Source organism: Lepidochelys kempii, chromosome 10 (assembly GCF_965140285.1).
Source record: "Lepidochelys kempii isolate rLepKem1 chromosome 10, rLepKem1.hap1, whole genome shotgun sequence".
NCBI lineage: Eukaryota > Metazoa > Chordata > Testudines > Cheloniidae > Lepidochelys > Lepidochelys kempii.
In genome coordinates, this window is record NC_136389.1 from 66,069,303 (window position 1) to 66,086,766 (window position 17,464).

The 17,464-nt window shown below is 43.2% G+C and overlaps 1 protein-coding gene across 10 annotated transcripts in view; it reads right to left on the reverse strand.

Annotated features, from left to right (window-relative positions):
* The window catches only part of SLC30A4 (solute carrier family 30 member 4), a 32,384-nt gene extending 21,049 nt beyond the window's left edge, over positions 1-11,335 (reverse strand). For 6 of the 10 annotated variants that reach the window (XR_012154015.2, XM_073303986.2, XM_073303990.2 and 3 more), the window contains exons 1-3: positions 10,806-11,335; positions 9,851-10,371; positions 1,405-1,551 (exon numbers count right to left, since the gene is read on the reverse strand). Coding sequence is in view for 9 of the 10 variants with exons in the window: in XM_073303986.2 (XP_073160087.1) it covers positions 1,405-1,551; positions 9,851-10,247 (544 nt within the window). In the remaining variant the exon portion in view is untranslated. Of the gene's footprint in view, positions 1-1,404; positions 1,552-9,850; positions 10,372-10,503; positions 10,712-10,805 lie in introns of those variants that run through there. The other 4 variants (XM_073303991.2, XM_073303985.2, XM_073303993.2 and 1 more) reach the window with 4 other exon arrangements.
* Positions 11,336-17,464: the final 6,129 nt, after the last annotated feature.

A 17,464-nucleotide genomic window follows, 5' to 3' on the forward strand; every position in this document is an offset into this window, starting at 1 on the left:
CATCTTAAACTTAATCTTTCAAAACTGAGGGGTGCACAGGGGTCCTAGTTGCTTGGACAGCTAATATTACTACGGACAATGGAGTGGCTGCACATCTACACTGAGCCTCATCACTGGCTTGTAGGAGGAATTTCCTGTCCTACCTTGTTAGATTCCTTAGGCAAGGCCCATATCCTGGGAGCAACAAGCAGCATTTAGATTATAATCTGTAAAATCACCCACTCATCAGAACCTACTTGACAGAAAGCCAAATAAACTTTCATTCCTAAGAGATAAGTCAAGCACTAAAAACTTAACTCTGAATTTGCCAGATCCTTAAATTGGGTTAGCTAACCCAGATTCCAACAGTAGCAAAGACATAACAACTCAGCTTTTACCTTGTGTTAACAGCTCAAATTCAACTCTAGGCTCTTCTACTGGCTTTAACTTGAGCTGCTCACCCAAGTTAAAAATTGCCTTATCTTTGCTGCAATTTTACCCTGAGTCAGCTAACAGGGGTTAGTTACCCCAAGTTAAGAACACATTCTTTGCAGTAAGAAAAGGAGTACTAGTGGCACCTTAGAGACTAACCAATTTATTTGAGCATAAGCTTTCGTGAGCTACAGCTCACTTCATCGGATCAGTGCAGACCTAACTGAAGGCTTTATACATCAGTGCTGGTCTTTCTGTAGCTATATATGTTCAACATACTCTCTGTAGATAAGTCTTTAGATTGGAAGATTCTTATTCAGGTGATGATGAATCACTATGCTGAATTATTTGCAAGGAAAAGGCTGTACTTTTCCTACATAATTTAACATGAAGTAATCACTGTGACATGAGTTTCCTAAATAGGCCTCTAATGCACAGTTATTAAAAAGATACTACCAACAGAAATGGCGCCTTCTGAATGCTCAGCAAAGTAATAAAGAAAAAAAAGACATGCCTGCCACTTTGGGTATTTTATTAAACTTTTCAGTGATGTTAGTTCTCATGAAAGGCTACGGTCTGACAGCCAAGAAGAACATAGTCTCCTATTTGGCCACACAAATAGATACAGCACAGGTAGGAGCATTGGAACCTCTTCCAGGAAGGGGTATGAATGTAACACAACCTCGGTCTGGGGAGACCATGTCAAATCCTGGGCCCCAGTCTGTCACTTTTGTGCCACTCTGCCTAGGGAAATTCCCAGGTGTCATAAAGCCAGCATTGCCAGCTGTCTGCCACCTGCTATGGACAGAGCATTGTAAAGGGCCCTTCACGTAAATGAGAATCAGGCCCCTAAAATATAAAGCTATTTCTAGATTTACATAACCTCATTTCTGATAGTTATTTAATGCTCTACACTACATCTCTGCAGTCAAACTTTCCTTATAGTTATCATTTACAACACTGCTATAACAGTAAACTCTGGCAGCTACGTACCTAAGCGGTGAAATCCAAAGGTGAACTTTTTTGTGGGAGATTTTGCAGAGAGCCACAAAGCAAGCAGAGTCAAAAGAATACCACTGAGGTCAGTTAGCATATGAAGTGCATCCATCATGATGGCTAGACTATTAGCAACATATCCACCTGAAATGAAATTGGAAAAGTTAGGGCATGTGATATGAACCACTCTGCAAAACATCCTTTGGGTGTAGTTTACAACAAAGTGCATTCAGAATGGTACATTGAGCAAGTAATGAAGTGTGGTGATGGAGCTGGTGGTTTTTCGCATTGCAATCAATGTGCCATGCTATTTCTTAAAGCTACCATGGTGATAAATACAGTATAAATACTTAAACAGATTAGGTAAGTGGAAAAGGCTCAGTCCTCCAAGCTTTACTGACACAAGTGGTCTCACTGAAGTCAGTGAGACCACTTGCTTGAATAAGGTTCTGCAGGATCAGGCCTAAAGTAGCTTAGTGTCTTTTTTCTTTGTTATTTTGTGTGTGTTTAATCAGCTGATTAATTTATTAAGCCAAGACTGAAAAGTTTTTTGACATTTTGAAACATGGGCTGAGCTCCAATGACTAAATGGCAAAGAAATTCAGCCTGTCCTCCTTTTTTTACCATTAAATCTTAAGCCTCATTGTTCCCTGTCCCAGCAGCCATTGCCAACCCTTCCATTCTGAAATATTTCTTTCCATTTCTATGTAATTTAACTCCCTTCTAATAATTGTGGGCTGTGCGGAGATAAATTTCCTCAGATCAGAAGGTCAAAATGATCAATTTGTCCTGAAGCAGTTGTCAATATCTGTAATAGATGCCTGGAAGGGGTTAACCTAATAAAGATGTCGTCTTCCTTTCACGCACAATGCTAATGGGAGTTCTGCACATGCACTCAAAAGAGACTACATCTTCAGTGTCAGTTCAGCAATGGGTCAGGTTTCCCCACGGTTCTGGGAGCAGCCTGAAATTGTCCTTGAACCTGCAGCTTCAACCAAATATAAAATGTCCCCTTGCAGGCCTGAATCTCCATTTTCAGAAATGAAAAATCTCTGATAAGAGCTTGTTTGTTTCCATCATTTCTCACTGCCTGGTCTTTGTGTAATATTAAAAATTTGCATTACAGGAAAACCTGAGGATCCTTATTGGACAGACAATTAAGGGCCAGGTATAGCAAAGGAAAGCTCACAAATTGGTTGACTGCATGATCAACAAAACAAAAATCTATCTTTATCTACACACACAGGCATGCACCGATAGCGTACATTATAGTTGGTGGTGGTATTGATCACTATATACTTAAGTCTGAGATCCAACTTCCAGTCTAGCTTCCCTCCCACACTGGTTGCTCATCACTTTATCAGACAAATTCCTCTGAGGCTGCAATGCAGCTGCTCTACGCCGATGGGAGAGAGCTCTCCTTTCGTCTTAACTACTCCAGCCCCCGTGAGCGGTAGAAGCTAAGTTGGCGGGAGAAGCTCTCCTGCCGACATAGCACTGTTCACACCAGACTTATGTTGGTGTAATTTACGTCGCTCAGGAGGGTGATTTATTTACCTCCCCCCCCACCCCGAGCCACATAAATTATGCCAACATAAGCTGTAGTGTAGACATAGCCTGAGATAGCCTGCTGGTTTGTTGAGCCTCCTGTCAGAATAGATAACCAGACCTTGGGAGACTGGCTGAAATACTGACTGTTTGAGGATGAGCTCTAAACATATGGGTGGGGTCCTGCTGAATGTTCACCAGATGACCCTGGTTTTGAGTTGTGGTTTTTCCTGACTTTGTTTGGACCTTAACATCCCAAAAGGACTGATGTGTACCTTGGCCAGATGGCTAAAGCACTGCTACATCAACCCTTGCAAAAGACAGTGAACCTACCTACAGAGACATGCAGCTGGGTGAGTCGTGCCCTGATGGGCCACAAGAGGGTGCTGCAAAGGCAAATCTGATCACAGTCCCAGTGTGTCAAAGTTCACAGAAAACACATTGTTATAATATCCTATAGGACAGAGGTGGTCAGACTACGGCCTGCGGGCCACATCTGGCCCGCGGGACCGTACTGCCTGGCCCTTGAGCTTCTGACCTTGGAGGCTTGCCCCCAGCTCCTCCCACGCTGTTCCTCCTCCGGAGCGGCATGGTAACGGGGCGGTGGAGGGGTTGGGTAGCGGGTCCCGGGGGGCAGTCAGGGGACAGGGAGCAGGGGGCGGTTGGATGGGGCGGGGGGTCCCGGGGCAGTCAGGGGTCGGTGAACAGGGAGGGTTGGATAGGACGTGGGAGTCCCGGGGGGCCTGTCAGGAGGTGGGGCTATGGATAGGTCGGGGCAGTCAGGGTGCAGGGGGGGTTGGACAGGGGGTGGGATCCCGGGGGGTCGATTTGGGGCAGGGGGGTTCTAGGAGGGGGCAGTCAGGAGACGGGAAGTGGGAGGGAGTAAATAGGGGGCAGGGCCGGGGGCCAGGCTGTTTGAGGGGCACAGCCTTACCTACCCGGCCCTCCATACGGTTTCACATCCCAATGTGGCCCTCAGGCCAAAAAGTTTGCCCACCCCTGCTATAGGATCAAATGCAAAGCTTCCCAGATGACTGAGCACTAAATTTCCTCAGAATGTTTTGGAACTTGAGGCCCAGAGGAAGGGCCACAGAAACAGATCAGGAGAGGAAGTTTGGTTAGGGCAGTAGGCCCGTTGTTCAGGGGGCTAGCCTGGAGCTTGGGAGACCCAGGTTCAATTTCCTGCTCTGCCACAAACTTCCAGGGTCTTTGGGAAAATCACTTAGTGTCTCTATGCCTCAGTGCACCATCTATAAAATGGGGATAATACATCCCACAAGGGAGGTGAGGAAAAATACATCAAAAGATTGTGAGGTACTCAGCTACTATGAAGATGGGGGCCATATAAGTATTTTAGTTGGAAAGATCCACCACCTTGACCAAGCTTAGAAAAGTGCTGATCTCAAGCGAAAAACAATGATGATCTATCTGATCATGATTAAGGTGTAGTTTTATTTTAAACCCACCCTATTGCCAGTTCTGTCTCTAAATCAGATGTGTGGTGTACACATGAGCATAAGCTGAGTCACACACCACTTGGAAGCCAGGAAGTCTCAAACAAATCCACAAGAGACATGGTGAATGATACTGAAGTCACCCCCATGAAGAAATCTCAGACTTGGATCCTCAGAGGTCAAATAAATGGGAGCTGGGCATCTAAATGCCTTTGAGGATCTGGGCATCAGTCAGTGACTCCAGTAGCAGGCTCAACAAGCTCAGCCAGGAATTCCATTGAGCAGTGAGATTGGTACACAGCCAAAATTCCTAAATTCATTTTATCCTGGGAGTCTCATACTACATCAATCTGTCCCTGTGATAAGGCATTTTCTACACCTGAGATCAGACTCTGCCAGATTCACCTGTCAATCATGCTAAACCACAAACACAGTCAGAAAAAGCACAACCAACTGACAGGGCAAGTTGACAGATTTCAGAGTAGCAGCCGTGTTAGTCTGTATCTGCAAAAAGAACAGGGTTGTCATTCAACCAGGTCTCTGTAATATGTTCAAAGTTAAGAGCCTCATCCATAATTAGTTCATGGATTGTGTAAGTCTTATCAATGACTAACCATTGAAGGAAAAGCTAAAGGGCAAGGTCACTGCTTGCCATTACCATGTGATCCTGAGATAAGGCCTCTAATTAAACTAAAATGGGATAGACAACAAATGTCAATTACCTAGTGTATGTCTGACAAATGGACTTTCTCCTAGTTTTTCCCTGAGAGGTTTGGTAAAGTATATATTTTTTAGATTTGAACAATGGCGTTTTCAAATACACCACAGATGTAGTGCAGATAAAGTCATTATTCAAAGGTATAAGGTCAACACAAGGTAGTGGTTTCGGCACATTAATTATGATTTCCACTGTATAAAATTAAGCTGCTTCACCACCACCATCTTCTACACTTATTTTTAAAAAGCTAAATCAAGAAAAGTTTAATCTTCCTGTTTTTAAAATGGTTATTTTTAGCTCAGTGGTCCCCAAACTTTTGAGGGTTGCACCCCCCTTACCCGTGTCTGCCTCCCCTGCCACCCCCGGACCCAGGTCCCAGAGTGGGGGACACAGACAGGGGTAAAGGGGCCAAGACTGGGCTTGCATCTGTGGGTAGGTCTCAGGCCAGGAGTGGGGTCCGAGCCAGGGTCTGAGGTTGGGGGCGGGGGCAGAAGCAGAGCTGCAGCCGGGCTGTGGTGGGGGCCAGCAGCCAGGCCTGCGGCCAGCTGCAACTCCACTCCTGCCCCTGCCCTTACCCCTAGCCGTATCCCTGGGATGGGAACGGATCCACAGCCAGCTGCCGAGACTGGGGCAGGGGCCAGGTGCAGACCTACACTGAGCCTGGGGATGGGGCCAGGTGCCGGGCCAAGAGCCGAGGATGTGGCTAGGGGTGGTATTGGAGCAGAGCAGGGGGTGGGAAGGAGCTGGGTTGTGCTCCCTTTCCGCCACCCATGGGTGCTGGCCTGGCCCTGCCGCGCCCCCCCAATGTTCCTCTGCACACCTCTAGGGGGTACACCCTACACTTTTGGGACCTCTGTTTTAGCTAAATACAGATACAGATAAAATACTCCTGAAAGCCATGGCAATGCTGATCACGGAAAAAATGGCACAGTGATTTCCAACCATTTTTTTTTTAAATAATGAATTTAGTACTCTTGACAGGTGCCAGATTGTCAGGAATGAAGCTCTTTATTTATCCATAGTTCAGGCACTGCCACTGCCCATCTTGTACTAACTTCTGGCTCACCAATGTAACACAAACTCCCCTGGGAGATCAACTCAAGGAATGAGAGGGAAGCAAGTTTAGTGATGTGAATGACTCTCCTGAGACCACTAATTCATTTCACAGGGGCCATTGATCAGCCAGCAGACTTTGTCAGCACTGAAATGAATTTGAATGGTAAACAAGTGGCAGCAAGTCCTCTATATCAGGGGTTCTCAAACTGCGGGTCAGGACCCCTCAGGTGGCTCATGAGATTATTACTTGGGAGGTCGCGAGCTGTCAGCCTCCACCCCAAACCCCGCTTTGCCTCCAGCATTTATAATGGTGTTAAATATATAAAAAGTATTTTTAATTTATAAGGGGGGGGTCGCACTCAGAGCCGTGCTATGTGAAAGGGGTCACCAGTACAAAAGTTTGAGAACCACTGATCTATACTATTACCTGTCCCTTGAGCCATCAGCTCCTATACTTTCAAAAGTTTTTAACCTTCCCTTTTAATAGTGAATTCAAATTATAACTAATTCATGCTTCCAGATTTACAGTTGTGTATTGAAATTACAATATTTACAAAGAAGTATTTACAAGAAGTTGTGTGGTCATAAGTAAAAACCCAGTTCAGTGCATCTGAAAGTCTAATAACTGATAGATACATTGATGCACTGACATCATACCATTTTCCACTTTTGAAAACAAAGTGGCAATAGAACAAGTCAGGGGGAAGTGGATGGCAGAAATACTTTGTGTTCTTCAAGAGTTTAAGTGGCACCAAGTAGGCACTTAAATGGCATGAACAACTCCAAAAGACATGGTAGTACATTATGCTATTTAAATGAAAAGTTAATAGTGATTAGAAGGTAAATACTATGCCTCTTAACAATGATTAAATATTGGTGATGATGTAGTTTTGTGTCCACCGCCATGTGACTCTCAACTTTAGAGTTTCTTTCATGGTTATATCACAATAAGCTCTTCAAGAATAATGGCAAAAAAAACGTCATTAAGGCAGAGTTAAAGATGCCTAATGATAGCTTGTGTCCTTCCAGAATATCAAGTTCGGCAAAACTCAGACTTCTGAAAACCAGGAAATACAGAATTAAGGTAGATGCCCACACAACCTTAACTCTACCTGGAGCTGGCAATAGCCACTGGGAATGATCTGTATGCATTCCAGTTTCTTTCAGAGTTGTAAGGGTAGCTGTAGTGAATGGTGGAGGCAGGAGGTGGAGTAGCTTGGTAAAGGTGTGTTTGTGATATGAGGAGATCTGGGGATTAGTTTGAGGAGTGTCATAGAGCTGTGACTGTGATATGCAGAGATCTGGGTCTGAATCACCTGCATTTTATCAAAGGAAGGAGGTGCATGTGTACCTTGAGGTTCCAGTCTGCATCATTTCAATATAGAATTGTGTGGTATTCTGTTGGGGGAACAGGCTCAGTGTTTGAGCAAAGGGCAGGTGCACACAGCACCTGTCTCTTACTTGCACTGTGTCTTTTCACTGTAAGTGAATCCAAGTAACGGTCCAGATATTAGGTTTCAGAGTAGCAGCATCCGATGAAGTGAGCTGTAGCTCACGAAAGCTTATGCTCAAATAAATTGGTTAGTCTCTAAGGTGCCATTGGTCCAGATATTAGAACACTGAGAATAGTTGAGCTTTAAGCAGAGAGCTGGCCTTTTCCTTAACTATACTGGAGCTCCTGCTCCACTGTAATATACAGCCATATGTGTTTTGAGATTTACAGACTGCTGTATCATGCTGTTTTGGTTTAAATTTACAGTGCTCTTGAACCTGAACTGCAAGAGATAACATGCTTTGACATCAAAAGAGCTTGTCAGAGATAAATAAAAACTGAACTTGGAAAATTAGTTTGTTACTGTTTTGAATGAATCCATAACAGGAGCAATTTTGAGGTGAAAAATCAATGTGGTCAACTATTAACAATATACTGGAAGGTGCAAAGCGGTGGTCCCTCTCCCAAGGCTGCCAGCAGCAGTTGGGCCCTGCCCCCCCTCCAGAGACACAAACACTGGAGGTGCAGGCAGCTGGTGAATTCCCCACTTTCCCTGGGGTTGGGGAGCCAGGCTTTGGCCACAGAGCTGTGGGCTCTGTCCATGTGGTGGCAGACTCTGGTTTCAGGCTCTGGCCCCAGGCTCACCACACCCACCATCGTCCCTGGGCTCCACTGCCTCCCTGCCCACCTCCCCATACAGGGCTTGATTTGTCCCAAGGCTTGCCGGGGCTCAGTAAGTCTGCTGTGAAAAGTGATATTAATACACATACAAATATCACTTTACACAGCAGAAGACTTACCAGCTAGCAAGTCTTAGAAGAGAAAAATGCAACCAAAAAAGCAAAAGAAACAACAACAACAAAAAGACAAAAAGAAAAGGAGTACTAGTGGCACCTTAGAGACTAACCAATTTATTTGAGCATAAGCTTTCGTGAGCTACAGCTTACTTCATTGGATGCATTCAGTGGAAAATACAGTGAGGAGATTTATATACACACAGAACATGAAAAAATGGGTGTCATCATACACACTGTAAGGAGAGTGATCACTTAAGACAAGAACATGCAAAGCACCTTATTTGTGTTTCTATTCTGTTTAGGCCCAGTAAAGAATAAAGACAACTGTAAATTACTTTTATTACTGAGTCTGAAAAAACCCTACATAAATAAATTAAAATGATTTGGGCAGTATATGTGCATATTTATTTGTTTTTCTTAAAGTTAATTAAGTATTTTAGGAAAAATTGTTAGTGCGGCCACCAGCAAGAGTTGGTGGCTTCATTCTGAGGCCCCAAAAAATTTGTTGTGAGAACTGCTGGTTTAAGATACAGAAATAGCTAGACTAGTGTAGACAGTCTGTTAGTCCAGTAGGGAGAATCAAAACAGGAAGCTGTAAGTGATTGATCTTTATCTATAATTCATAGTTTCATGAGGGGTTTTTTCCCTTTCAATAGTAGAACTAAATTATATTGCTGTATTTGGGGACTAAGAACATAAATAACGTTTGAAGGCCCTAAAATCTTATACAGACACTGGTTTTCTGCTATTAAAGAGAACCATTAACTTGAAAAAAATACATTTCTGCCTGAAAATATTGCACCAACTATAATTACAAGAAAAAAATGGCAATAATTGAAACAAGTTGGGGGGGGTCTGTATTTTCCCCCATTTAACAGCATATGGAAAATTTAATTGTTAATTTCAACAATCACTTTCTTTTGGAGGACTGATAGCTCAGTGGTTTGAGCATTGGCCTGCTAAACCCAGCCTTGTGAGTTCAATCCTTGAGGGGGCCATTTAGGGATCTGGGACAAAAATTGGTGATTGGCCCTGCTTTGAGCAGGGGGTTGGACTAGATAACCTTCTGAGGTCCCTTCCAACTCTGATATTCTATGATTCCTTATTGACAAGATCCTTATAAACATCAGCCAGGGAAGAGTTAATGTTGGCAGTGTCCCTTTAAACTCTCTTTCCTTAGATGTTAATTGCATGCTTACTTTCTTTACTGTGAGCACTCTCTGGACTTGCTGCTGAAATCTGTGGGTCTCAGTAACTGATACACTGTCTCCTTTAGCAAATAATTAAAGAACAACTGTGTAATAAAACAATGTCCTAAAAAGCACCGAGGCATTTTTCCATTAACCCTTGAGGGAGTAAGAAAACAAGCCCAACTCACCTATGAGCTCTCCAATCATAAAGAAGAGATAGAGAACGGCAGCCAGGGTCAGCCGTTTTTTCACCTTCCTCTGTTTTGTTAGTTCCCTCTGTTTACTGCAATTGCTACAAGTGTCCGTCCTGGGGGAGCTAGTCTGTGTGCTCCGCAGAGCAATATCCCGGTCCAGCAAGGAGTCGTCATCGGACTGCAGACCTAGGTGAGCCCCATTGACAGGTCTGTCCGGAGCTGCATCCAAAGTGTCATCAGAAACCACAACTCGCAACTTGTTAAACCGGGGGAAATCCTCCTCCCCCACTTCATCTGAAAAATCAAAGGCACTGGAGTCGTTCAAAAACAAGGGGTCATCGTTCTTTCTCAGCATGGATTTGATGCTATTCCAGACCCTGGATTGAGCCATAGTAGCTGGAGCCAGGATCCCAGCGGGTGCTGCCGCTTAGCTACAGCAAATTCTTCTCATGCAACTTCCTCTTGCAGACAGAAATGCTCCATTTCATCGTCCATTCAGGACATTTCCTCCAAGCCTGAGGAAAGCAGAGAGTTAAACATTCAGTTCACCAATGGATATAAATTCAAGTTAAAATGCACCGGGGGCAGGTTATTCCAGGTAATCCTACTAAAGCAAGCCAGGCCTCGTCCAGTACAGCTGTACTAACCCTTAGGCTGGACAGCTCACCTCCAGGATGCCAAACAGCACAAAAATAATCTATTTTAAACAGCCACTTTCATGCCCACTGGCCTACTCGCGATGCAGCTGAACACAGAGCAGTGACTACAGTAGCAAAGACATGTTTGCTACTGACCGAATCTAACCCGCCTTGCACGGAATAGACTGTAACACATTGTTACACTGTCATTTGTAAGAGTATGCAAAACGCTGAATAACTGTTGCTCAAGACTCTCAGGTTTATATTGCTGAAATATACTGGAAAGCTAAAATACGGAAACGGAACGGTACCTTTGCATGGCCAATACCACCGCTGCCTCCATGCAATCCCGATCCTTCGGGGGTTGGCTCAGGTCATTCTCCTAAGTCCCTTGTAAGTGATAACACCTCGCCAGAAATGCCTGCACTCTGCCCCCGGCTCTGGGGCCGGGCAAAGCCAGCTGAGAACCACAAACCCAACGAGGCGCTGGGCTTTCCCACCGGAGCATGCAAGCCCCGCGTAAGGGGGGGACCCGCACCTCCCCCGGGAAAGCCGGCGTCGGGCGGTCACCCCTTTGCCCTGGGGAGCTGCATCTCTCTCTCTCCTGCTTTCAAGACAATCAGGCTTGCGGCTGAGTCGCCGGTCACAGAGTGCGCGTGCGCCGGCACCCGTGGCCGTAGGGCGGCGCAGCGGGCCGGAACGGGGGCTGGCCGGGCGCATTGTTCGCATTCCTCGGCCGGGGCTCGGGGCCTGCGCGGGCTGCCGCCGGTCCAAGCCCTGCTTGGCACAACCCCAGTTCTCCCGCTGGGCCTCTGCCGTGCGCCCGTCGGGGGCGTGCTCCTGCCTCGTGACGCGCTTGCACGGGCCAGAACCACTTGGCGTGCCCGCTGCGGGCTGCAAAGGGGTACGGGCTGGACCTCCTGGACTATGGGAGCGGTAGCCAGCGGAGGCTCCTATCCTGGGGGGCTGTAGTGACGTTCTCTGAGATGGCTGCTACCTCTGCAGAAAGCTACACCTTTTCCATCCAGGCCAGCGGTCGCTAGCCTGTTCTGCTGTCTTGCACGCTGGGCTCCTCTTATGTGCCAACAGGCTCTGTTTCGGGTAATTAGTCCCTACAGCCCCAAATCTTATACGCCTGATGCCTTACACACATTGTGGGTGTGTGTGCATGTTTAACTGCACGCTTGTGCAACCCTGATTTACATACATACACTGGGTGAGGGTAGTCAATTATTTTTTGTCAAGGTCCCAGTTTCTTGGTTAAGGTATAGTCAAGGTCCAGACTCCTGAGAAAATAATTTTATAAAACCCCAACGATAATGATAATAAGTAAATAAAAAGATGTTGGGGTCCATTCAAAAGCGTCTGGTGGTCTGGATTTGGCCCACGGTCTGTCTATTGCACTGGGCGTGTTCCCTATGTCTGTTTATGGTGTGTTTAACTTTCAGAAATTTCTTAGTTCTGTTTCTACGTCCGACGCTGTTCGCTCGGTAAATGCCTTAACCTCTCCATGCCTTAGTTTTCCAATCTGTAAAACTGAAATAACAATCCTTCCCTACCTCACAGGCATATTGTGAGGCTTCATGTTTGTAAAGTGCTTTGAAATCCACAGATGAAAGATGCTATAGAAGGGCAATGTTATTTTATTGCTATAGTTTTAAATACAGTTGCTTTACATGTTGGGCCTTGATCCTTCAGAGACATGCTTAACTTTAGGCACTGGACATGCGCTAAAGTCTTTGCACAATCAGGGCCTTGTAGTGCCAGCCCACATAGATTAAAACCCCACAATACTGTTAATAAATTAATATGCACCTGTTGCCAGCACTTCCAAAAGATAACAGTACAATCTCATTTATAGTGAAAGTGCTGGAACTTGCTAGTCAGCAGTGTGGGTCTAGTTTATGTCCCAATCTTGCAAACATCTATGCAATTATTCCTTGTTATCTGACCAACTGTAAGGTTCGTGACTATGTGGTTAGGAAAATGGTTGTTCTGGGTAAGCATACAGTACTCATTAATATTTCATATATTTGTAATGTGATTTGAAAGATTTTGACTATAAATGGCACAACATAAAATTAAAATATTTTCTGTTGCTATATATAACCTGTTACCTATATGCAAGCCCACTTTACCACATGATCTGCACACAAGTAGGTTTAACATAAGGGATAATTATATATAAAGCCTATATTGTATTTTAAGTGTGGAATTTTAAGAAGTCCAGGAGGCTTGAGAGATTTGCACATATCAGAGTTCTTTTTGCAATGACTAGAGTGTACAGTACTGAAGTCTGACATCATGTCAAAAATTTCTTGAACATTGCATCTTGTTTCTTTTTTTCTAGTATTTGTGACAATAAAGGCAGTGTTGTTTACATTCTATTACACGTTCCTGTTCATATGATTAGGGACAGTGATATCCTCATGTTTTGGTACTTTTGGGGAAGGCTGTGTGCACACTGTGATGGGTTCGGTCACAGAGACCCCCTTGGGACTGTCACCTAATGTGCTGGAATTACCTCTGAGCCCATTCTCCCTGCCAGCATGGGACTCCAGAACCCTGCCTTGTTGAGCCAGACACACTAGCCTGCTGCAACACAGACCCAGGTCAGGTCCACACCCCCAAAGCTGCAGACTTTAACCAAAAACTGCTCAGCAGGTCACCTATCTCCAACACCCAGACACCCAGTTCCCAACGGGATCCAAACCCCCAATAAATCCATTTTACTCTTTATAAAGCTTATACAGGGTAAATTCATAAATTGTCCACCCTCTAAAACACTGATAGAGAGATATACACAGCTGTTTGCTTCCCCAGATATTAAATCACTTACTCTGGTTTCATTAATAAACAAAAGTGATTTTATTAAGCATAAAAAGTAGGATTTAAGTGGTTTCAAGTAATAACACAACAAAGTAAGTCACCAAGCAAAATAAAGCAAAAGCATGCAAGTCTAAGCCTAATACATTAAGAAACTGTTTACAAGTAAAATCTCACTCTCAGAGATGTTCCAATAAGCTTCTTTCAGAGACTAGACTCCTTCCTAGTCTGGGCCCAATCCTTTCCCCGGTACAGTCCTTGTTAGTTCCAGCTCAGGTGGTAACTAGGGGATTTCTTATGACTGGCAGCCTCCTTTGTTCTCTTCCACCCTCTTTTATAGCTTTGGCACAAGGCGGGAATCTTTTGTCTCTCTGGATCCCCACCCCTCCTTCTAAATGGAAAAGCACCAGGTTTATTCCACCATTCTTCCTGGGCTGGCTTACACAAACACAGGAAGGCTTGCAAATAAACTGAGCCATTTACAACCAATTGTCCTAGTCAATGGGAGCTAAGGTGACCAGACAGCAAGTGTGAAAAATCAGGACAGGGGGTGGGGAGTAATAGGAGCCTGTATAAGAAAAAGCCCCAAATATCGGGACTGTCCCTATAAAACAGTATTGTTTCATGATTTCTGTGTGTATATAAAGTCTGCTGCAGTTTCCACGGTAAACATCTGATGAAGTGAGCTGTAGCTCACGAAAGCTCATGCTCAAATAAATTGGTTAGTCTCTAAGGTGCCACAAGTACTCCTTTTCTCTCTGCCTGAGTCATTAGAGTTCCTGAGTGGCCGTGGGTGTTCCTTTGTCTTGGAGCTTGCTATTTTTCTTACTTTTAACCTGAATGAATGGTGTTTGTTAACTTCATCCATTTTTACAGGATTTAAACCCAATCTATAACATTGCCAAATGTTTGACTGTCTTTAAATATCTTTCTAGAGCTAAGCATTTGTATTCAATGCAGCTTTTTACGAATGACTTTTCTAGCAATCCATTTTTGAACATAGGAGGCAAGGCCATCATCACCCTTTGCACAGTATCTTCTTTGTTTAAAACTAACTTAAAAAGTAACGTAATCCGGGAGAAAGAGGTATTTTTGCCACTGACCATTTGTCCATTAATAGTAGCTTTTTTCTTTCCTGACTAAGCATTTTTGAAATTCAGCAATACTTTCAAAGTAATTAAGCTGATGGTGTAGGCAAGAAGGAAGCCAAGTGGTGGCAGAGGAGACACAGGCCTCAATTTTCTTATGCGCCGATCACTCCTGATTGTGAGGATTTTCTAAGAGACTGTTTGTTCCTTTAGATTTGGTCATATTTCCTTTGGGATGTTGGGAGATTATATCTCCTACATTGTAGACAGCTGCCAAACCATTCTGGGATTGCACAGGGAGGACCAAGCATGTAGCAGCAACGCCAACACACTTGCTGTCTACATTAGCACTACATCAGTGAGGGTTGATACATGGAGGACAACATGGTGGATTACCTTGCTGAGAGCAGGATTAATGCAGGTAGCGAAGCAAATGCCTGTGCCCTACTGGCAGTCATGTTGTGTGTAGACATGAGGTGTGCGACAGGCATCTATGCCCAGAATTAGGGTAGTGTAATTTTTTAACACTTGTTGCATAACTACATGAAAGGTTATAAACAATCAGATGTGTAGAGAGTGTTCAGATCTTGCAAAAGGGGGGCTACTCCTTTCACTCTAGTGTATATAAACGACATATGTGCATTGTTTTTTGGTTTGGTTTTTTAAATTGGTAACAGATGGATTAGCCCAAGGAGCTAAGGAACACACATTAACTCCAAAATCTTTCTCAGATGATTCAATGATGATTTTCTTTTTCTAGGGAAGATAGTCACTTTGATAATTAGTGAATGAATGCCAGTTGGCCATAAAACCAGGCCTTTTGTAAATAAACATGTGACTGGAAAAGGAGGTCGTCTTTGAGCTATATGCCAGCTCATTTAAGGACACCAAGAAAGCCTTTGTCAGAAACTGCCCTGTTTTCAGAAAGAAAAACTACCAGCTACAGTAGCATTGCAGGGGAGCAAAGAGAAGTTGTAGAAAGTAATTCAAATTCACTGCTGGCATAAGTGGGTGCAACTCCATTGAAGTCAAGGGAGTTGTTCTTTCCTATGCCAGTCACAAATTTGACCCACAAACTCATCCTTTTATAAGCTATATCATGTTCTTCAGTTTTCTCAGGCCTAAAAAATATGATTAATGGGAAACCTGTGTACAAGTAACTGACACTTCAGAAAGCAGAAATAGCTCTTTGAAGAAAAAACATACTTTCAATTTGAATGAAAGAATATGAAATTATTAGTGTGGCAGATTGGGAAAATATGGGGCAGTAACTGTAAGTGTGGCCAAAAAAAAAAAAAGCGTCTCTATAAAAAGTGAGGCGGGAGGAGATAAACTTTGTTTCGGTACAATGAAGTGATAAGGCTGACAGATCATAATTCCATTTAACTTTCAAACCACAATGCTTGTTTCCCCTAAGAGTGATAACTACTCAGCGGGAAATAAATCAATCTCGCTTGCTCCTGCTGTAAATGTGGATGAATTAAGTTACCTCAACAATGCTTTTGGAAAAGATAGCAGCTAACTTAAAGTGAATCCTTTGGAAATGCAGTAAATTGACTCAAATATTTCAGCCTTTAACTGCATGTATGTTGGATTCAGTGGGGTCATCCAAGGTCAGTTTTTACATAAAGAACTGAATGGAAAGAGAGAGTGTATAATGTTTCAATCTATGGGTCAGATTAACGTCACTTTATGTTTGTTTAAGATATGATTCTGTTTGACTTTAATTTGTCTTCACTCTGTTGAATCTGGTAATATTTTCTAAAATGGGGAGAAGAGGACTGAGGTAAACTATTAAACTGTTTCAGAGTAGTAGCCGTGTTAGTCTGTATCTGCAAAAAGAACAGGAGTACTTGTATTAAACTGTTGTATCTCCAGAAATAACTTGATCTGTACTTTCTTAAACCACTTAAAGTAATATCTATCTTTTTGTTGAACATATTTGAGTTTCATCTTTGGTTAGGTTAATTTGTATTCAGAATATGCTATTAATATCATTTGTTCAGGAAAAGTGGAGGATGTGCTTAAAAAACAACAAAGCCACACATAGAATTATGAGTTTCAAAGTAAAACCAGGTTCTTTCCAAATGTTTTTTTATTCTGACCATATAAGCTTTTACTGAGATGGCTTTTTTTCCCCCTCCTTCCCTAATACGGGAAAAATGTGTCCAGATATTTATGGATGAGCTTTTTTAAATATGTAAACCAGCTGTTATTTCTTCTTTTACTTCAGAAAGGTGGAAGGAGTTAATTTATCTACTATTAAATTGGTAGAAAACAGTTAAATCAACAAGAATTGCAGCTAGGATTACCCTATGTACTCAACCTTTTGGTATCTAAAGATGATTTTATCCCATATATTTATCATGGGCTAAATACTGGCTGGATGGAGCACAGTATCTGGGGTCTTTTGGCCCAGTGCAAAAGGGGGTGCAGACAGATGATCATGATCTAAGGTTGAGTCTGAGTGTTATTTCTAAGTGTTTAGATGATAGAGTTACATCTCTACATGGATCATGACTCTGACAGCGACTGCAAGGATAACATTCCATCAGCAAGTCAAGATATACCCCCTAAAAAGAAGAGGCTTTGCACTTTCTGGAAAGAGAGGAGAAATGATTTTGTGTGGCTCGGTAAAGAAAGCAGTAATTGCTATAAGGCTTACTGTAGCTTATGCACAAGAAGTTTTTCAATTGCTTATGGTGGACTGTCAGACATCAGACAGCATGCTAACAGAGTGGATCATGAAAATAATTCTAGCATAGCTTCTAAGAACAAAACTCTGAAACTTTGTTTGTTTCTAAAAAAAAAAAAAAAAAAAGAAAGTGAAAATACAGAAAACAAGGTGGCTGCTGCAGAAGCACCAAAAGTGTACCACAGTATTATCCATAGTTATTCATATAGATTTTTTGATTGTGATAGCAAATTAAATATTGTTTTTCCAAGCTTCACCCATAGCTAAAATGATACATCTTTGTAGGACAAAAGGTTTGTGTATTTCCAACAATATATTTGCTCCAATTTCAACTGAGAAAACCGTTAAAGACTTGGTTGAA